At 40.2% G+C, this 23479-nt stretch overlaps 1 protein-coding gene across 2 annotated transcripts; it reads right to left on the reverse strand.

Annotated features, from left to right (window-relative positions):
- Nucleotides 1-674: 674 nt before the first annotated feature.
- nr2f2 (nuclear receptor subfamily 2, group F, member 2) lies at nucleotides 675-8371 on the reverse strand. 2 transcript variants are annotated; one of them, XM_083763495.1, is made up of 3 exons: nucleotides 7169-8371; nucleotides 5682-6209; nucleotides 675-3446 (listed from the first exon to the last, which is right to left on the reverse strand). In XM_083763495.1, the coding sequence occupies exons 1-3, from the start codon at nucleotides 7611-7613 to the stop codon at nucleotides 3172-3174; spliced, it is 1248 nt and encodes a 415-aa protein (XP_083619621.1). In that variant the 5' UTR covers nucleotides 7614-8371; the 3' UTR covers nucleotides 675-3171. The 2 variants fall into 2 exon arrangements, with proteins under 2 accessions (XP_083619621.1, XP_083619620.1); XM_083763494.1 differs by having other exon boundaries at nucleotides 5682-6227.
- Nucleotides 8372-23479: the final 15108 nt, after the last annotated feature.

The raw sequence follows: 23479 nt of genomic DNA on the forward strand, positions 1-23479 counted from the left end.
CTATATCAGGCTAATGCAATTAATTACTGATAGATAGGCCGACTGCCTAGTTAGGCCTACAAGGCTGGCTAGACGTATTGCAGCAATATTACAGCATAAAAACGACATTAAACCCATCACTAGCCTAATGCACGCATTCCCCTTCCTTTGTAAGTATAATGCGAAGGAGCGTATTAGTAGAATATTCAAAAATCCCGATAATTAAAACATTGCCTATTTGAATCAAGAGAATGGAGTTTTTGAAACAAATGCTGCCCATGTGCTCCTTTAAAATGGCAAGACGTCTTATTGACTGAAATATAGGACACCAAGTTTATGGTAAGTTTGAAGACTATAGCGCACATAATCACCGCTGCTGGATTGTATGCATGCCATTTTTGACATTTAGGCTATCCTAGGCCTGCTATAATTTATATATATTTGTTCTAACTCAAAATTAGGAGGACGTTCACTTATAAATTTGAAATTAATCTGTGTCAGTTTCTGGTCAATTTTCTGTGGCAGGATTGAGTCCAGTCTCTGACCCTCCGACCACACAGACATGTACGTGCAGCGCTCATATCACATACTGACTCACAAGCGCGCGCACCCTCACGCACAGGCACGCGCGCACACACACGCGCGCACACACAGTGACACGATAAGTAATAAAACATGAAAATGCTGTTTTCAAATTCATAAATTATAATTTAATACCAAGAACAAATTTACAGCAGAATGCTTGTTTACAATAAGCTAACACAAACAAACAAGAATTGTGTTCAACTATAAACTTCCACACACACTCACATATATCACTTGCAATTAATAATAATAATGATAATAATCATAATAATAATCATAATCATAAAAAAAGTATCTATACGTTATCAATACCCTGCAGTCATATATTTTTATATATTTATATAAAAACGTGGGTCAGTTTAAACTGTTCATAATTACAATCATGTATCATTCTCTGGTCCATAATGTGGCAACGAACAGCCAAAGATCAGTGTTCACTCAGCTACTACACAATACACAGTAAAATCCTCAGTGTCGATTTATCCATTTGTAACTCCGAGAGGGCACAAATGTTTGAATCTATCCATTTGTAATTCTGGGAGTGTACGAGTGTTACATTCGTACACGGTCAGAGTAAAATAAACACTCTGGATTTTGCAGTGTATATGATCCCTTTTTTATTCAACCACAACATGATGCCTTGTGTGCTGAAGAAAAGCTTAGAGACGAGGACAAAAATTGCTTGCATTCAAACGCACGCGCGTGTAATCGCGCGCGCACGACCATACGCATACGCACGCACGCGCGCGCGCACACACACACACTCACGCACACACACACACACACACACACACACCTACGCACAGAGACACGCACGCACGCACGCGGCGACTGTCATATATAGACCAAAGGAGAAAACTTATACGTTAAAATATAGCAACTCCTTTCCAAAATCAGCTCACCCTGTTTAGTCTTAGCCTAATATTGAACGTTTTGTTTTTCCTTTTCTTTTTAAATACAAGGGCTAGTGTACTGAATGCACAGATTATATCTATACAGTCAAAAAACATTTACATTTATATATATCAAAGGTAAAATAGGTTAGCGACCTGTGGCCATGCATTCACAGTCTAAATATACATGAAAAAAGAAACATTTTGTCTAATATGTATATACATTAAAAACATAACTTTCAGTGCTACTAGCTAAGTCTGCCACTCAATTTGAAGACGTTGTATTACCGAGAAAAAAAATGGCAACCACAGATTTTTCTTAATCACATATACTTTGTATAAAGGAAAACTCGTTGAAATGAATTGACCTATATTTACAAGAATACTGCCTCTCTAATCAACGTTTTCAAGTGAAATACAAGAGCATAAGACTGAAGTTTCAAATCTAATCGTGTTCCCAAAATGTTATGGGCCTACTTTAACAACATTTTGATAAGAAATTACATCATGCTTGTCAGGCACTTAATGCTTGAAGTGAATAAAGGTTGACATTTCAGGGACGCTTTAATAATACTGCTATTAAACACTACTCCTTTTATGTTTCAAACTTTTATGACCCTTGACCTCTCCAAGTTTGTTATGGTTAATTTTGTTTTCATTGCCATTTAGCAACTTCAGACCATGTACGCAAATTGTGTCAAATAAACAAAGATTGTGGGACAGTAGGACTGTGCTAGCATAGCATTTCCTTTGACATTGTCAAGCTTTAGGTCATACCCAATTGGACATTGATGCCAGGTAGTGTCAGCTGGAGGTGCATGCTTGAGGACCATCCATCAAATAGGCTAAATAGTGTAAACTGTTGACTATCATTTAATTAGGTCTACATCAGCGTTAGGCACTGGACTTTCAAGCTGACAAATTCTTATTTAGTGGACTATTGTGGTCTGGATTTAGCCAGAAACCATCATAATGGAAACAAGAAGGATCTTGGTACTTCATACTAGTTGAAAGAGCAATATTTTTTAGCTGGGTCATAAAGTTGAACATGAACTCCAAAAAAATAAAAATAAAAATAAAAAACTTTTTTCCCAGATGTTATTGGTCATCCTAACAATATAAGTGCGCTTGCAGCATTAAGCCTAGATTATAAGCCTCTTCCTATTGCTGTGGTTTTAATTCTTTAAGAACATTTTACATTATTTCACTGTTTCAAAATAAAATCATGGATTTCTTTTTTTAAATAACACCACCTGTACTACAGAATCACATAGGCCGGTTTGGAACCAGAAAGGAGGAACAAAGAAAAGTACAAAACACAGCTATACATGGACACAGGACAAGTAATTTGAGAAAAGAAAACTTTTTTCTTTCCCCATGTTTTTTTTTCCTTTTCTTTTTTAATACCCAAATTATCATTTTAAATGCACTTAATACTTAAAATTTCCTTAAGGATTACCAAAATCCCTTTCTTATTTTTTTTTTCTTTTCTTCTTTCTTTACAAAAAAATGGATCGAAGCAGGTTGTTCTGAATGACACTGGGAGCTTGTATATTTTTCAAAGTTCACTGGATGTCTCAATTTTTGAAATTCACAGTCATTTTACGTCAATGTCTTTCTTCATGAAAGCAAGCTCTTGTAACAGCCGTTTTCCTTCTACAAACGAAGCCTATAACAATTGTAGTCTCAGCCCCCTTTGTTCGTTCCTTCTGCTTTACTGAATTGACATGTAAGGCCAGTTAAAACTGCTCCCCGAAAGCAACATATCCCTGATGAGAGTTTCAATTGGGGTTTTACCTACCAATCGGACGAAAAATAATTGTTCTATGACCGAGGAAGAGACTGTGCGGAGAGAAGGCAAGCGAAGTAACAACTTCCCAAATCGTGTTGGCTGGTTGGGATACTGGCTCCGAACATATTCCTCCAGGGCGCATTGGGACTTCTCTTGCAAACTTTCCACATGGGCCACATCTGAGAGGCCACAAGCATCTAGTGGAAAAACAAATAAACGTTAATAATGTGTCAGCAGAAGATATTTCACGACGTCGCCAACTGCGCCAAGTACATCGCATTAAGCCTGATTTATACTTCGTCGAGGTGTCGCGCGCGGAAAATTGCCGATCTACAAGCTCAGCAGATCTGCTATCTCCAACACCATCGTACGATGGATTATAAATTAAGCATTAGTTTGACAACATGACACTTGACACTCATTTGGCAATGAATGGTCATTGTGATGTCTACACTTAAATATATAATAATTTGTCATGTGTGTATGTATATCCTATACTAGCCTAATTGAAAATATATATATTTATTTATTTAACTTTCTGTCAATTGTGATTATAGTCTAGCAACAATAATCAATAGGCCTAGGTTAACACAATTAGGTTATATCATAACAATTTGGAACGGGAACGGTGCATCAACGCGGTTAACGTGCAGTAGGCCTACACATGGTTTTGTATGTAAAATATAATATATTATAATATGTAATTCGACTTATAGCCGAAACCAATTAAACGCTGCATGTCATTTAGCATTACTTAGCAAAATAGACCATACTATTTAAATATCAGATGGTCGTATATAGAGGCCGTTGAGGTGTTTATGCGTTATGACGCCTTATTTTCTCATGGTGAAGCCCCTTAAAAGCCAACTAAATAATTTACCATATTCATATAGCTGAAGACTATTTCATATAGGCCTGTTTTACAGAGCGAGGGGGAGAGAGAGGTAGAGAAGAGAGGAAGAGAAAGAGAGAGGCTAGGGCTGAGAGAGAGAGAGAGAGAGGGAGAGGGAGAGGGAGATGGAGGGAGGGGGGAGAGAGAGACCTATACTGACCTTTCTACGCTGAGATTTAGCTTGAAAAAGAACGAGCCCATAGGCTACGAAGGGGCCATCCTAGGCTACTATACCATCACAGAAGAAAATAATAGTAACCATGCAGCTGGTGGGCGGCAGCTGATTGTGTGCCAAAACGCCTGTACACACTTTAAGTTTGAAAGTTTAGATAGGCACTATCAAAACCACTAAAAGCACACACACACGTGTTATTCCAGCACAGTTTATGGCAATAAAGCCTTCGGCAGTCAGTTAGGGAGAAATGCACTTTAAACAACCATGGAACTCCTGTCCTGATTAAGAGTAGCCGGTGAAATGTATTTTTTGTATTATTATTATTGTAATAACAAGGCATCTGAAAACATAAAATGGCGAATTTGGAACAGAAAACAAATAAATATGTCAGTAGCCTGCGCCAATTTAAAAGAGCTTTTCTTCACATAACCCAATGAACCCTTGTAAATCTTCACTTGCACCCACTTTTTATTTTCCAGTCTAAGGCTATAGCTAATGTAACAAAATAGCGAGGAAGTTTGGGTCATGACCTAGTTTTGGAACAAGTCCAGAGATGTCTCGAATCGCTATCTGCACGACAGGGTAAGGAGGGACTGGGGATCTTTTTGGAAATAAAAAATGGAACATACCAAATTTAAATACCGACACGGCAACATCCACATTATACTATAGGCCTATATGGATACTGCGATGGGTTATGGTTCTCGGAAATGTCTGACCATAAATGACGAGTGGTTGAAACCTGTGCTGTGCTTTATGTGTGCAAATGGAACATTAGGGTTGTCTTTCTTTTTCTATTCCCCTCCCCCTCGGAGCGTGACATCATTTATATCTGTCATTCCATACAAACAAGACGTTGGGCATACACACATTGATAAATGACGAAAATCTCCAAGTGTAACATTCATCGACACAACACATGGGATCAGGAGAACTATCCAGACAGACAGAAATGCTTTTAAATGTTTTATGACTATTTGTTCATAAGGTCATCAACTCCGGTTATTTCTGGTTTTCAAGACAATGCTTGCTTCCTTTTATTTTTTGCTTTAAAAATATAAAAATAAGAGAGAACATATTTTTGCTAAATTGTGTCAAATATTCCTTGTATTCCTGGCTCACTCAGTATCTTTATCAAATTGTTTCATAATTTACTATCAAAAGGCCAGCCCACTGGCCGCTGGCTATAATTAATGAAGGCAGACAGTATAGTAAACATATAGGCCTTTGATATTTCACACGTGTGTGCATGTCTATTTGGGTCAAGGGTGTTTGAGTCAACGTCTGTTTGTAGCCCATGTGTCCATATGTCACATTCACACAGGTTGAACCTGAACTGTTGTGTTAATCGATATATGGTCTTACCTGAGGTGAAGAGCACAATTGCCTTTAAGCAGCTGTATTCAGCAGAGTCAACGTGCAACGCTTTGAGCTTTTCCACTTGTTCTTGGAAGATCCTAATGTGGTCCATAAAGGCAACCACTCTGTCCGCAGACATAGGGGAGGCGTGAAGGCCAGCCGCCGCCAGAAGTGGAGCCACATGGAGGGGCATGGAGCACTGTGCGGCGTTGAGCACAAATAACTCACTCCACGTCAACCTCAGTAGAGCCACCTGGTCAGTAATCTGAAGGTCTGGAAAGAATGGAATATTCCGGGCCCACTCCACGGCGCTGAAGAGCATCCTGGCCGCTAGTTCACAAATGTTCTCGATGCCCATTATGTTGTTGGGTTGCATGCATTGACTGCCATACCGGGACGTGGGGTAGGGCTCCGCTCTCAACAGAAGAGAGATATATCCGGATAAGTAGGAATGGCAGTGCAGTGGGTCCCCATTTGTCAAGGCGAACTGGCCGTGGTGTGGCTGTGTGGGTGGCATCCGTCCCCTTTGCACAGCTGCAGTAAAAAGAGAAACTACAGATATTGATGCCTGAATTCTGCAAATTATCAAGCATTCATACTGAACATGCTGTCCAAAAAGCTTAGGGCATGCTGGATCAATTGGCTATGTAATAGCCTAATATTACAATTACATGTCAGGTATTGAAATAACAACAACAATACAGACATGGACACCTATAGCATATAGCCTACAAAATAGCACACAGGTAAATGGATACAGAAATGACCGTTCGGCTAATACACATCTGATGTTACAAACCATGTTGTCTTATAGCTGCCCAAGTTGCGATTTTAAAGGCTTTTGAACACATGCATATATAGTCTTAAGGTGATGTTATTCAGCTCCAGCAGCAACATGAGCTGGCTGTAAAGCAACACAAAGAGGGCAAGGCAGACCGTGTTTAACCCTTAACCTACTTAGCAATTCATCTAGTTTTATAAAGCAACTATGCCCGTGTGTTCGACAAATATTGGAACGCTATGATTTAGATTATGTATCGGCATTGCATACATAATTCAAGCAAATGTCGGGTATTAGTTATGTAACTGATAGACGGCGCAAATGCGGGGATGCCGCCTGAACACGCTGTCTTAATTCGACACTCGCCATAGCACAGTCGCCTATCATCTATATCTAATACAGATTTTTATCTATTTTGCGGATTTATCCAACTATCGTTCCGTTATAATAGCGTGGCCGTCGCTGCGATAGTATTGCTACAAAGGAGCAATAGTGTGCTTTAGAATTGAAATGAATTCTATATGATCGAATGAAGACCCGACGAGCCCCGTCTGGCGAGAGCGGCTCCATTGCGAGCTTCGCTCGCAGCGCCGTGGAGGGAAGAGTCGGTAGACGAAATATGGCATGCTACATGGGAGCGACATGGTTTCGTGTTCGATTGCCTGTAATGCATTAATAGATACATCAATAAGGAAACAAAAAATCCCAATACCTTCCCGTCTCATGCCAACTTTGAGGCATTTTTTGAGGCGGCAGTACTGACACTGATTGCGGTGGTGTTGGTCAATTGGACAATTCCTGTTGGCACGGCATGTGTAAGTCAGGTTCCGTCGTACGCTCCGTTTGAAGAAGCTCTTGCACCCCTCGCAAGTAAACTGGCCATAGTGTTTGCCACTAGATTTATCCCCGCACACGACACATTCGATGTGCTGTGGCTGTTGTTTCTCCGACGTCTGGTTCGACGGCGCAGACTGTGTGTTGTTCGGGGGTCCTTGGACGGGCGTTTGAGTGCTCGGAGGGGCGACCTGAGAGCCTGACAGATTCAACTGGCCTGGTTGAGGGGTGGGAAGTGATAGTCCTCCTTGGGTTTGCGAGGAAAGGGAGCCTTGGGTGTCAGCCACATCGTCCTGGGAGCCTCTCCACACTACCATTGCCATATCTATCAGTCAGCGGAAAGAAACTTTTTGTCTGCCGTTTTGATGTCGCGGTGAATATCTGTCTCAGGGAATGCAGTAAACTGAGATCTTCGGCCGAACATACAAATGTCAATTCTACCCTATATGTCGAATCCACTCCGAATCTTCCGAAACTGTCGATTTATTGCTGTTGGAGACGTTGCGAAGCACGCTTCAAAACTGATGCGATGGCGAGCTGAGTCGCTGCCTTACGCTTAAAGGCCAAGTCCAGGGAAGCTTACAGTCAGCCATCCAGTACACCCATCAATGGGGAAAGGTAGGCTAAATATATTAGAATAATCAACCGAGGTAGCATAGGCTATTCAGTAAAAGGTGGAGCAAGTCTGTAGACGATGCAGCAGCATAAAACAATCGGTGAACACTAGCAGCCACTATCAAGTTCCAGCACAAGTCTTGAAGAAAATCACCAACTGATATTAAAAAGAAGGTGAGGAGGAGGAGAAAAAAAGGGAAAAATGCGACTTGTTCCTTTTCTTCTTGTGAGGTATAGCGCCAGCAAGCGCGCAGCTTAAGCCAATGTTTTGGGGAGCCTGGAATATGAAGACAACTCTCCCCCAAAAAAGTCGAATGCAGTAAAAACAAAAAAGATCACAACCCACAGAAACCTCCTCCGTGCAAAGGATAACTAATAGGGAAAAAGAGTCGAGAATCAAAGTAATCAAATATGTTAAAAAGGCGGAGGTTAGGAAGTGATTTGCGATTGGTAGGAGCCGGGCTGGCAGAATGCTTTCTCTGTGATCAGCTCACTGAGCTCTCTATATAGTGAACTTTGACACGACTGCTGCAACTTAGCACACGTTACCATGGAGATCAGCTGCCATATAAGGAAGGTGAGTGTGTTTGACTGGTCAGAGCCTACGGACCTCCCCCTCAACCCCATTGGCTAGTCGGCACTTGTGCTACTTGGTGCCTTGCCAGAGCAAGAAATAGGGGTCGAGAGGGCCGCTGGGTCCTAAAAAGAGACGTTTTTCGGAAAGGCAATGCTTTTTATTCACTCAAATAGCTTAACCATACTGAAATCTGTGAAATGTATGCCCGCAATTTTCATGATAATCTGTCGTGATTTAGATTCCTTACGGCATATCAGGCAACAAAATCCACTCTGTTTATCACAACAAGCTAAAAAAAACACCCCTAGAGATGGCTATGGCTATGCGGCAATAATGAATCCTTGTCGTTCACATAAAATTGTCCAGACAGTGTGACCTTATTTTGATCTTTAAACCTGTGGTCAGCTAACGATGAACCTCTGAACGCAATGACCCCCTCGCCCCACCCTATAGCCTTAAAAAGGAGAGAGAGAGAGAGAGAGAGAGAGAGTGAGAGAGAGATGATAACCGCTTTGAATATATAACTGACTCATCTCATCTTATTTACAGTCTATACGATAAATATGCCAATATACAGACCAAATAGGCCTACTTGGTCTGTATATGTATCACCATGCCAGTCAGACGTATACAATTGGCTATAATTAACTGAATTGGACAGTCCATTAAAACAACACCGTCTATATGACTTGGTGTGGAAGACCCACGTCCATTTACAATGACTAAATTGTATACTCTTTGTATAGGTCTGCCTTACTGCTGGACGGTTTCTGACATTTGAGCAGTGGTTCTTACTGTATACTGTGAATTCAGCATAATAGCCATGGCTCTTATAGGCTACATTTTAGATTTCACTAGGATCTATACTAGGCTACTGTGACCTGTCCCTCAGGTTGAATTGACTCACTCATTTAAACAATGCCTTAATAATTTTAAATTGGCAGTTGAGGTCATGTGCTCTGTTAAGGATGACACCTAGGCCACCGCCTACATTTACATTGAAATGTGTTGATAATAATAATAATAATATAATCTGAAGCTATATCCACCACCATCAATAACATTTTTATAAGAATTTGCAACGTGATAGATGCTGTGTAAAAACAATGGGGTATAATGCTCGCAGTCAGTATATGCTTGTACTTTGACATGTGTTCCACGAGCTGGTAGCATAGATTACTTTAATAATAAAGAATCTGAGGGGTTGTCAAACTCAAACTTAAGGTAAAACTTCGAGGGTATATGTGTAGTATAAAGTCTCCTATGCTATATGGACAGGGCAGCATCACACTGCAGGATCCCAGGACGTATTACAGTATATGGGTGCCCCCTAGCGTATGAAACCTTTGCTTCAAATGAGATTCAATTTAGAGGAGCCATCCTACGCGGAAACTGCCTCAGTCTCTTGTCTCTCGCACCGACCAAACTAACGAGCACCATTGAAACTGACGACTGTTTGTTTAAATTTCTGTTTTATAGGATGACTTGGACGACGTGGCTTTGAGAGTCGCCAAAGTTGGATTTACATTTCGCTACTTCTGTATTGTTCCAGCTGTGGTATTTGCACTAATTCTGTTCTTGTAAAGAAATTAGCCGATCATATATATATTGTCTGCATTACTATTTTGTCGGTGTTATTTGCAGATCCTTCTGAAATGAAGAGTCTGTAAATAAAATAGTCTACCGTGAGACGTGAAGAATTATCCGGGATCCATCTTATGTTGGTAAGTATACATTTTGTACATGTGTAATTAGTAGCTTATAAACCAACAGAAACGTCGATTTATTCTCTTGAAAGGGTGCGTCTATTTTATACTATGTAGCCTATATTGTTGAAATGAGTGCTTAAGCGATTTCCCTTTGTAATGAAAAGAACAAGACATAAGGCATATATAAGCGCACTCATACGATATTTCTACATTATGGTTGGAATGGGGGTAAGGGCGCCAGTGTCTGTCATTTGTAATTAGCCTACAATAATTAATTTCTATATCTCGTGCACAATATTCTGCACTATATAGTTTCAAAATAAAAATCCATGAAGTAATTTGTGTGCGATAGTGAGCTTACATATAGGGCTAAAGATGATGCCTCGGACTCGGAGGCTATATTCTCAACAAACCACCTACCAAATGCATACGTTGCTGATTCTTCCGTAGCGTGATGCATCTTCTTTCTTATTCAGATTCTATTTAGTCTTCTCTTTTTCGATACAATGCTCAGGATGAACTGGCAAAGTATCCTCCTCCCCAACAGACGGAGTGAAAGTGAAACACACAAAAAACTGTTTATTGGAAAATGCAATCATGCAAAAAGTTTCGAGAGCGAAAACGACAGCTCACCAACAACTGACTCAAGTCACGTTGAGCGAGAAAGCTTAAATATAAATTGATGTGTCGTCCAAGCGCAATATAATTTGACTGGCTTTAGAAACGATAAGGATATGTGATGCAGCAAGACGATATCCTGCGCGTCTTTTCTCTTTACAGTAGGCTATATGGCCAAAATGCGCCTCCACGCCGCTGCTTTGTGGGCTGTTGAAAGGAGAGGGAGGGGTGAAGACAGCATACAGACAGACACCTGTCTTTGGTGAGCATGTATAGGCTATTAAGGGTTTCTGCTATTACAATTTATACACAAGTGGGTGCAATGAACTTATGATATTCATTTTAAGATTATTCTACTAGCCTATAAGTTACAAATACAATTTAAATTTAAATGACTCAAACAAAAATAATAATAATAAAGGACATATTGACAAACATGATTAACATGATTCATATTAGGCTATTATCATCACCAGGCTTGTTATGATGTCTTCATATCTTTAGCTGGTCTTTATTAATGTATAATTATATAAATATATTTTTTAAATTCATAATAATACTAAATTAAGAAAAAATGTGCTGTGCATATTTTAAAGGGCATTTTTGGTATAGATACTGATAATAGAGGCTACATAAATTAGAAGGGGGAGACTGAAAGAGAGGGAAAATAGGCCCGTGCAATTATAGGATTGCCTTAATAAACACCTGCACATTGTTGACACAATTATTGTTAACATGATAAAAGTTATAATGCAATAACAGCCTGCATAACGCATTTGCGCTAAAAAATGACCACGGGGTAAATATTAAGAGTTTAAACTCTCTTCCTATAGCGGTATATGCGGTTCCTTCCCAAGACTCTTTCAGTGAGTATAGGCTACACGTTGCAACAATAGCGCTGCATGCATGCCCAACGGGACCACTATCGATTAAGACCAGACAGACGACGTCGCGGCACTAAATATTTACTGATCACACACAAATAGCTAGATCTTTAACGATTTTCCATGCTCGGCACAGAAAGGGGAGCTAAATCACTTTATTAATTGTCAGTAAAACAAAACACATGGCTCAGCTGCATGCAGGGACACTGGACTGAAGATGTGCTGATTGTGATAAGTGCAGTTACATTAATCGATAGCTAGTAAATAACCCAGATAATAGTTGAGATTTACGGTCATGCAAAGAGGGGGGGGGGGGGGGCCGCGCGTTCACTCATGTAACAGGTTAAGCCTGCACGCGCTGGAATTGATAATTCCGCCTTTTTCTTGCTTACGCGTCCATATATGCACGGGGTGGGGCGAATAGGGCAAACCCTGAGATCAAATCAGCCATCAAAATAAACCACACAGCAATTATGATGAAATCGGTAAAGATTAATCTTCACATAAAACACTATTACACCATTTGAAACGATTCCCTTTGAATGGGGGAAATGTGAAGAAACGTCACCTCCCTTCGGTTAAAATATTAGTAAAAAGAAGAAAAAAGTCAAAGTCAAAAGAAAAGTCAAAACTATAGGATAAAAGTTGACTTTAATCTTATCTCTGCCTTCAGTCCTTCGGGATGGAGACAGAGAGATGGCGGTGACCCGGGGGTCTTAGAGTTCCCGCCCTGATTAACCCTTCCAGACCCGACAGGGAGCAAAGGTTAACCGGGCTAATCAACTTGAAGAGTGTGATTGAATTAGATGACTGTGGAATCAAGGCATTAAACAAAACTGTTCCTCTCCAAAAACGTCCACGGACTGAGAAGTTTGTCACGTTTGTTAATTTACTTTAGTTTTCTGTGTAGCCGAGCCTATAACTCAGCTAGAATTAATTACAACATGAACAGGAGAGATGATTATTTTCTTGTCAGCATGTGAAGGCAACAGGTATCTCAGGTGTTATTTCTGGTGTATGCTGCAAAATTATGGCCACACCAACTTTCTACACCCACAGCAGAAATGATCACAGCACTCCCATTGTCTCTTTGGTTCGTTTAATTTAACTGATGGCTCAATATAATCCCTGCATCCTAACATGAAATATATACTTTATTTCTCTGTTTTAGTTTATGTAAAATCAATATACTTAAATTTTTGTCTGTTAAGGTTTTATCGCCTGTCTCCTGTTATCAGCTCTGCAGTGCCATGCCAAGATATAGCCTATAGCTCATGCAAAGATATAAGCAAAACTACAGCTATTAATCAGATCTGAGCTTGAACATCTGGGCCCATTTAAGCAATTCTTGCTCCTAATACAATGTAAGTCCTACAGCTCCACCGAAACGTATTGCAAAGAACTTTAAGCTAAATGTTTCCTCTACAATGCTTTTGTAAAAGGAGAGAATCAGATTATTGATCATGGCGATGGATACTTTGCAAGGGTTGTGCTCTGAATGCATAAAGTTAACAGATGTCCCATTTGTCCCTTATAATACGCCCATGAGTGGATGCATATTTTCCTTATAGCTTAAAAGTTCAAACACGGCTCCTAAATTGATCCCCAGAGGAAAGAAGACTGTTACTATGAACCTTTGGAATGATTTCTACCACGGGGGAATTTCATGCTGCTCTTTAATCCATTATTAGTGGTGGTATTGGAATAAGTTAGACCTAGAATCTAGATGACTGCACAGTAACATCCAAGTATAAATCTAACTCAGAGGAGTGTAAAACTGGAACCAAATGGACCCGGTATACATAAATGAACTCTAAGGATTGTACTGCGTGGATGCGTGAGTGCGTACTGTACTGTACTGTGTGTGTGTGTGTTCGTGTGTGTGTGTGTGTGTGTGTGTGTGTGTGTGTGTGTGTGTGTGTGTGTGTGTGTGCGCGTGTGTGTGTGTGTGTGTGTGTGTGTGTGTGTGTGTGTGTGTGTGGTGACAGACAGAGTAACACAGTGTAAGACAGAGAGAGCACCAGACAATATTATTCTGTATACATTTTACGTAGCCTATAAATATGTGATTTTCTCCCACAAATTCTATAGATTCGTGTTTTAACAGTTTACAATGTGTTTCAAGTATAACTGAGGATGTATCATTGTCTGAAGTCATCACTGCAACACAAATGAACAATTGTATTTGTCCAATGTGCGTGTGCGTGTGAGTGAGAGATGCATTTATTAAAGTATAGGCCTACTGTTATTTTCTGCTCCTGGTAATCCTGCATGTCATTATGTCTGCACTGTAAGACCCTCAGGGGACTGTTAGTGTTACGGGTCAATTTGGGTAAAATTTTACACTCTCTAAATGAACACTGTTGCTATACCTGTGTATAGCAACAGTGTAGTGTGTGTGTGTGTGTGTGTGTGTGTGTGTGTGTGTGTGTGTGTGTGTGTGTGTGTGTGTGTGTGTGTGTGTGTGTGTGTGTGTGTGTGTGTGTGTGTGTGTGTGTGTGTGTGTGTGTGTGTGTGTGTGTGTGTGTGCGCGTGCGTGCGCGTATGATTGTGTACGTGCAGTGTACATGCGCACATGTGAGAGTATGTGCATGCATGTGGGTGTGCAGTCTGCGTGCGTGTGTGCGTGCATGTCTGCCAGCATATGACAGACATGTGTTTTAGTCGAGGCACTTAGTTTTTTTAAGGAGCTCATTCAGCATCACACATCACTCTCACCCTCCGCTGCCCCAAGGGCCACTATCTAAAAAAGCAACAGATCACAGATAACTCACTGTGTTCAATTTGCCAATGATAGATTACAGTGCCAGTTTGAACAGATAGGGATCAATTTGTCTCAATGATCACCCTTTAGGCTGACTGCCAACGTTCTCTTAATCCATTTGGTTGTTGTTTGAATTATGGCTGGCAGGTTTAAGGGTGCAAAACTGTAGTAGCCTACAAGCGGTTGGGAGGTGTAGGCTATAATAATATTCAGTAAGCAGTATACTACAACATAGTGATCACTTGTTAAGACCACAGGGTTATCTGTCCAAATTCATAGAGCGACTATAAGAAAGTTTGGGTAGGGAAATATTGTACGAGAAGAAGTGCCCTCTCTCAGCCCTCAATGATTTTGGTTAACCTCCAGCGGTTGCAGTGGAGCTGCTTATAGTGGCCTACACTACAAGACTGCGGTTGCAATGACCACTTATGAGATGTTTGTCTTTGTGTTTAACCTGCCCTAACTCTGTGACTATATCTACCCCCCCAGGGCACTGCTGTAAATATCAGGGGTTAAAATATGTATTGTGATACTGTAGCTACTTGCTAACATGGCTAGAGCTGCTGTAGCAATATGGGAAATAATATATTTTTCTCACCTTCAGAGGTCAATTCAAGTACAGTTTTACTGTATCTACTTGAATTCTAATCAATGGTATACCCTTTTCTTAAATGTTTTGTAATGATCAGTGTTATCTGATAGGTAATATTACATTTGACTATACAGTATCACATTATAATAATCATGTATGTTAGCAAATTGTGATTGTGTACAATCACAATTTGTTGTTTTGTTTCTGCTTCAATCTTGACAAATAAAGGCGAAGGTGTCTTCCTGTTATCATGTCTGAGTTCCTCCTCTTGATGTTACATATTTCCACACGTTTAACAAGATAGCATGCAGTCTGTATTCTGTAACTTGCAATAGCAGCAAACACATTGTCACTATCATTCCTAAAATCTAGTCTCTGTCGGGTGGAATTAAACTTCACGTGTCCAAAAGTGTTACTTCTCAGGATTCAAATAAAAAAATAGCAAAAGTAGCAGATCTAGCTCAAAGTGCACCACTTCGCACTGCGTTTTGAGCTGCGCTTTGTGCTTGTGGATCGGTAAGTGTGATGCTATAGTAGGCCTATACTGTATGATCAAGTTTAAAATTAACACAAACATTTTGAATATAGAGATAAGAGATTTCTGCCCGAAAGCAATGATATCAAACATATTGAGAAAAACGTAGGTAATGACATAACCTACAGCACCTTTTCACATCCTTATCTTGTTGTTAACCTATTAGTAGAATAATAGTTGACCCGGGGATGACTCTGTACTTTCTTCCCTCTATAGTACACCAGTTACACCAGTAGTTCTCAAACGTTTTCATGCCAAGGACGGAAGGAAAATGTTTTTGTGACAGGGACCCCCAGAAGAGAAGATTTGTGTAAAAAGCTTGTCGCGTGGCATGAAATGTTGCGCTGTGAGCTTGTAGATCTGCTATTTTTTAACAGCCAACCTATCAATTGGAAAGTGGTTAAAATGATAGTGATTAACAGATTTTGCTGGGGACCCCATGGAACGCCCGCAAGGACTCCTGTGGGTCCCTGGACCCCACTTTGAGAACCATTGCTCTACGCTAAAAGAAAACAGACGATCTACAAGCTCAAAATGTCTTGCTCTGCGACACATTGTGAGCTTTTAGATATATCTGATATCTTTGCACAATATTCCCCCAGAGATGCTAGTGTTTAAGTGATTAAGTGTTTGTCTTCATTGGTGTCCTGAAAATGATAATCTATATTAAATAAAATAAATCTAGATAAAATAAAAAAAAATCCAACGTGTCAGTCAAGATTATCTCTGAGGGCTTTGCAAAGCCCTGGGTAGTGCAAGACTGCTATAATTATTATATTAGTATTACAGAGAAAGGAAAATGATAATTCATAATTATAATAATAATTTCAAGTTATAACAAGTCTTTGTATTCTCTGAAACTGACAATCATACTTTTTTGGCTTTACAGTTATTTTTGTGTGAGTGTGAGTTTAATGTTTGTGTTAGGGACAAGATGACGCAAATTTTCCCTTCATTGTCAATGGCGTTATTAAAACAAACATTGAACTAAAAACAAACTTAAAAATTAAACCTATATATAGGAGGGGCCCTCAAAAATAAACTATAAGTAGGCCTATAGAGGAGAAAATGTCCAAATAGCACAATTTATTGGAAAATGTAAGTTTCAAAGGCCACTAGTAATCAATGTTTCAATTTAATTCATGATGGAGAGAAAAGTAAATTGTGTATGAGCACGGCTTTGAAGTAGCCTAACGTTATCTCAAGAATGGCTCCTAAAAAGAATGTAAAGATTGTTTTGTTGACAAAAGAGAACTATTTCTCTGATCCTGTACTGTCTAAGTGTAGTCATTAATCTATTTCTGTTCGGTGGGCAAACACTTGGTGAAATACTCACTGATGATGTCACAGAGGCTAATGTAGCGTTCACACGGGCAGAGGCCAAGATACATTCTACCATTCATTTTCAATGGAAGCCAGCGACATAAAGATAGGCTACATCAGACTTTTTTAGCTGCTGCAAAATCTACAAAGCTACAAAAACGTTCAGCTGGTTTCAACTTTAGCCTCAAAGACGCAAAGCTACAAATACGCTCTGTAGCTTTGTATCTTTTTCATCTCATTGTTCACAATAAATGGGAGACTTGCTCAGCAGATGTGTGATAGTATATAGTTGTTATCACAAGGATAATGGTACAATTTGAATGTATGCATTAAAACTGAAAATAAATTGCATGGGGAAAGATCAAAAAGGGATTACCTATAATAATAATTATATTATAGACCTATATGTCCATTAACAAATCCTATGGATGTGGTCGCTATACTGTACATAGTCAGCATTGACTAGAACCTCAAGGCTTCTTTATTTTTACATCTTGTTTATGTTTCACGAGACATAGAAGCAATGAAAGTAATAAAAGTAAGAATAATAATTTCGGTGACGTAATTACGATATGTTTCAATATTGTTTGGGTAACAGGTAATGTATGTTTGTATACACATATGTAAATGGTAAGTTAAGTTTGAAAGTGCTATACTGTGGTATAATAACTAGAACCTACTTGCGTTTTGCACACTAGTAGGCCATAAATGGCCTACTAGTGTGCAAGCAGAGCGCGCAATTAATGTCGACCGCTACGAACTTTCAAATCTCAGCCTCTCTGTAAAACATTGAAATTAAGTACTAAAGTCGGGTTATAACTGGCCGTCAATGGTGACGTAATTACGATATGTTTCAATATTGGTTAGCTAACAGGTAACGTATGTATGTAAGTTGTATATATGTATATGTAAGTTGTAAGTTGAAAAGTAGTATATTGTGATCACTTGGGTTGTTTTATGCGTATGCCGTGGTATACTGATTTTGAGTGTGACGTAATGAACCCTACACTGAATCATATCTTTATTACGTCACCATCGAGTCAGTTATACCCTGCCACTGATATACATATCTTCATTACGTCACTCTCAAAATCTATAATGTACCACGGTATACGCATCAAAGCGCCAGATAAACCACCTTACATAAATCTATAATGTACCACGGTATACGCATCAAAGCGCCGGATAAACCACCTTACATAAATCTATAATGTACCACGGTATACGCATCAAAGCGCCGGATAAACCACCTTACATAAATCTATAATGTACCACGGTATACGCATCAAAGCGCCGGATAAACCACCTTACATAAATCTATAATGTACCACGGTATACGCATCAAAGCGCCGGATAAACCACCTTACATAAATCTATAATGTACCACGGTATACGCATCAAAGCGCTGGATAAACCACCTTACATGAGCGCTCTGCTTGTGCAAGTAATAACCAGTAAGACGCCCTGAGGACGAGATGTGACCTACGGGCAAGGTCGTGTGCACGCATCCGCCTGGGTACTGCTGGGCGAGTGCTGGAACTTCGGCATGGGAGGTCAGATCAACATATGGAATTAATTCTGTACTGGCCATATATGGAGTGTACAGGGTTTGATGTCAGATCAAATTATGGAATGTCAGAACAGGTCAGCTCCATATATGGAGATCTAAGGGTGGCAGCGGGGGCAGTGTCTTGAGTGTACAGGGTTTGATAAGTGCCCAGGTAGGGCCGGCCTTCATTTTCAGGCCTGTTGAGAACTCTAGTTTTCACCGGCTGCCGGATGCGGCTGCACTAATAACTTTGGGGCGGGCCCGTCTAGAGTTTGACTGTAGACGGTCAAAAGGGAGACATTGAAAAGGAAGGACGGTGGGGTAGAATCAACATATGGAATGTCAGAACAGGTTGCCTCCATATATGGAGATCTAAGGGTTTGAGGTCAGATGTAGAGTTGCTGGCCAGCTCCATATATGCAGATCTAGGTGATGATCCAGTCTTCTCCATGTATGGTTATCCAGGGTTTGATGAGGTCAGTGTCGTGATCTTCATATATGGAGACAGTCATATATGGAGCTTGTCACGAGGCGGGACAGACTGACGGCCATATATGGTGGCGTGACGGAACGACTGACAGGCTTTGCAGGTTTTCATAGTAATCTGAGACCTAAATAATAATAACTTTTACATAAACATACATAGTTACGTCATCAGCCAATCCCTGATTGGCTGAGCGACGCCACCAACATCAATCCAATCGGTCGAGGGGCCACCGACATACGCAGCAAGCTGCCAACCTTCGCTCTAATTGGCCGAGTGACTCCACCAAAAATACACAATCCCTGATTGGATTGGCCGAGCGACGCCACCAAAGACAATACACAATCCCTGATTGGCTGAGCGTGTCACCGAAAATTCACAATCCCCGATTGGCCGAAGCAGTCACGGACATACCCAGCCGAAAACAGTACTTGCTCTCTGCTCACGCAAGTAATAATAGTACATACAAGTAAATAGTGAAATAAATAAATAAATAGGCCTACAAACTATAGGAATAATGAAGAATCAGAGAGTAGTTTGTTGGTTGGTTCTAAGGTGCTTGAAGGTACTGTGTGCAAGGTTCTTACTCCTGAGTCATAAACTGTGCCAGTGTTCTTGGCAGTGTGTAACACAGCGATTCTCAACCTGTGAACTGGTGGGCTGTGAGGATATTGGAATTGTGGCCCCCAAATAATTGGCAAAACAGTAAGAGTTATTGATAATATCACTTCTCATTTTAAAATTAAATCTTTATTTCTTGAAAAGTGAGTTTTCCTAGTGATATCGATCAATAATATCTTAAAGTTATACTAGGCTACGTTAGTTCCATTGATCCAAGCCGGAATTCCGAGCCGGAATCTATTGATTTGTCATTGAAATGAACGTGCGCTGAAAATGCACGTGGCCAACCTATCTGACCTCTTAAAGGACAACTTTAGTTTTTTTCAACTAAGGTTCATGTTTTAGTTTGTTATTAGATAAAGTAAAAGATGAGTGTTAATCTTTTTTCATTTGCTGCTTTCTTTCGTTTTAGCTGTTTTTGACAGGGGGGCGGGGGCATTCGAGCATGGGGCTAAATATGTATTTTTTTACACAATTTTATGGTGATTTCTTTTTTTATGGTTTACTATAGTCCTAATAAACGCCAGGAAATTACATCTGGCCACAGAAGATCACAGGATCTACTGAATGTGAAGGTAGCCTACTGGGGGAAGGCTTATACCGTGTGTATAGGCTCAATATGTCAGTTTGTCACATTCAATAGATCCTGTGATCTTTTGTGGCCAGATGTAATTTCCTGGCGTTTATTAGGACTATAGTAAACCATAAAAAAATGAATCGCCATAACATTTTGTAAAAAAATACATATTTAGCCCTATGCTCGAATGCCCCCGCCCCCCTGTCAAAAACTGCTAAAATCCCCAAAACGAAAGAAAGCAGCAAATGAAAAAAAATGAACACTCACCTTTTAGTTTCTCTAATAACAACCTAAAACATGAACCTTAATTGAAAAAAACTAAAGTTGTCCTTTAAGTGGTCAGATGGGTGGGCAGCAAACACTTGGGCCCTGATCCAGAAAGTGTTGAGAACCACTGGTGTAAAGTCATGCTGCCTCTGACCTCAGACGGGCCGTGTGTGTGGTTCATCTTTTAACAAGTTAAAGACGTTTATTCATTTTCTCTCCTCAGTGATGCAGTGGCACTATGCATGTGAAGGCCCAGACAACATGAAAGGTACAACAATAAACAAAACAACAACAATACATTTCAACATAACAGTTATTATTTGATCATAGTTTTAGTATACACTACAGTATGATTATCACATCAGGTTATACACTCTTGCTAACTATGCATTGCATGCTTGCTATGATTCTTAATTGCGACTGTAGGTCGCATTTACTATGAAAACCTGCATCTCCCGTCCGTCCTTCCGTTATGGTACACATATATGGTCACGCCTCGTGACATCACGTCTCCATATATGGTCACGCCTCGTGACATCTCGTGACATCACGTGACATCATGGAGACTCTTAAATCTCCATATTTGCATATGGAGCCGGCCAGTAACTCTACTTCTGACCTCAAACCCTTAGATCTCCATATATGGAGCTGACCTGACATTCCATATGTTGATCCCTCCACACCCATCCTTCCTGTTCTGACATTCCATATGTTGATCTGACCTCATCAAACCCTGTACACTCAAGACACACCTCCCATGCCAAAGCGCCAGTGCTCGCCCAGCACGCCCTCAGGGCATATTAATGGTTGTCTCCACCAGGCTCCGAAGGCACCGACAGACCTACAGTATAGTATTTATGGACTGACTATTTCACCTCGCTCCTGCTGCGTCCATGTGTGTCCGTGTTTCCGTCCATCCGTGTGGCACCATTGGCCCTGTCGATGCCAAACTTTGCACACACACTTCCTGGATGCCAACGACTAACCTCTGTTCCAAATTTTCCAGAACGCCATCATGAGGCAGATTTTTGTCGAACACATTTTATCCATACATCACGCAAATTGGTACATACTATCTCTATAGTCATGTGATCAACACAGATCTGTCGCATTTCCTATATATTCCATCCCGATTGGCTAAGATTTCCTTTCAAAGTTTGCAGGATTGGTCCGTTTTGAATGAAATGCCTCAAATCATGAACGCAGCATGCAATTTATGTGACATTCTGCACGCACGAAATGCCACTTGACAATTCTCAGCCTCATGGTGGCGCTATAACAGGCCGATTTGCATTTTTACCTATAACTGCACTGATCTGTGTGAAACTTTGCACACTCCCTAGAGGCCAAGGAAAAACCTTTGACTTGCATTTTCCACATCTGCTTTTTTACTTTTGTAAAACAATTTTTTTTATATTACTCCTCCAGATTCTGTCCACAAATCCTGCAAATCTTTTCACAGTATCTTTATAGTCATGTGATCAAGATGGATCTGTCCAGTATTTCATATTCCATGCTAATTGGCTAACATTGGCTTCCAAAGTTTGCAGGATTGGATTATTTTGAACAAATGCCTCAAATCAATTTGAGGGACATTTTGCACACACTAGGCCACCCTTTTCAAATTGGCCTGTTATAGCGCCACCAGCAGGTAGACTTTTGCAAAACACATTTTTGGAACAAAATGCCTCAAATCATGACTTTGAATGTCAAATTGCCATCAAAGGAAGAAATGGCACCTTTTTCACAGTGGCCTATTATAGCACCACCAGGAGGCCACGATAACCTACCTGGCCTGGTGGAGACCTGTGCTCCAAGGAGCACTGTTTTCTAGTTTTTATGTGTCCATTATGGAACTGTAAACCAGAAAAATATCTGCTGAAAACTATCACTCTGAACTCCAATGTTTTTGCTAAAGTGGAAATAAACGGAGTCAAAGCTGATCAGTTTTTGTCTTTTATAGTTGTTGTGGGTGAGAGTTTTCATGAATATGATTGAACTCCTCAAGAATCTTGAGGATTTCAATATTGTAGAAAGAAACTGTAGAAATGTAGCTCTGGTTCTGTTGGAGTATTTTCATTTTAGTACGAAGTCCAGAAATCATAACAGTTGGAACTAATTATTCGAATGGATTTGTCCATATTATGTTACAGTAGTAGCGATACTTCCAAGACTCTGTATTTTGTGAAATGGGTAAATTAACATTCATGAACTTTCAAGTTAGTTGTAGACGGCAGTCACGGCACTCAATTTCATAATTATGTTATCCAGCCGTCAAACAATTCCGCCTACAGTATGTACAGCAAGTCTTTTTCACCGTAGGCCCAAAACACAATAGAACACTGTTGTATTCTAATCTCTTAGACAGTTGACCTCTGGTATCCATCTCAAGAGAATGGTTATCCATGTTCACAAGAATTCACTGGTGGATTTTAAAGGACACAAAGCTGGAGCGGAAGTGTAACCAAACCCGGCTGCTGTCTGACGAGAGGCTCAGTGGTTTGCATGAAAACTGTTGGCACCCTTTTGTTACACGGCCGAAGATGAGGTGTATACACTTCTTTGTCAAATCTGAAAGAACAGTCAAAGGCTAAAAAAGACTGTGTACTTGCTGTGTGTACCACTTAGAATTACATTTCATTGAAAGGATGGTATATCACTGTAAAAAGTGAGTTATGTGTTTGCACGTTGTGTAGTTCCCAACGTGTTGCCCTACGATGCATTCTGAACTTGTAGATTGGCTAATTTCTGTTCACGACACCTGCATGCAACTAAGTATAACTCTGACATAAAGAATTCACGCACCTTTGCAAATGTGGTGCTGGTGTGTTATCGATTTCTTGTGCTTGGTTTAGTAGTGTGTGGCCTGTTCTGAGGCAACTTTCGCTGCAGTTCACACAACATGAGTCATCGGTGAGGAAGGCGTTTAGATAAATGATTTTCTCCAACATTTCTTTGCTGCAATGTCTTTTATACCAAAACAAAAAGGGCAAAAGAAAAATATCTACTCTCAAAACAACACAAAAGGATTTTTCTCAACTCTCCCACTAACACAGTCTGTGAAGGGATTTGTC

This window comes from Protomyctophum parallelum (genome assembly GCF_964188405.1).
Source record: "Protomyctophum parallelum genome assembly, chromosome: 4".
Classification (NCBI taxonomy): domain Eukaryota; kingdom Metazoa; phylum Chordata; class Actinopteri; order Myctophiformes; family Myctophidae; genus Protomyctophum; species Protomyctophum parallelum.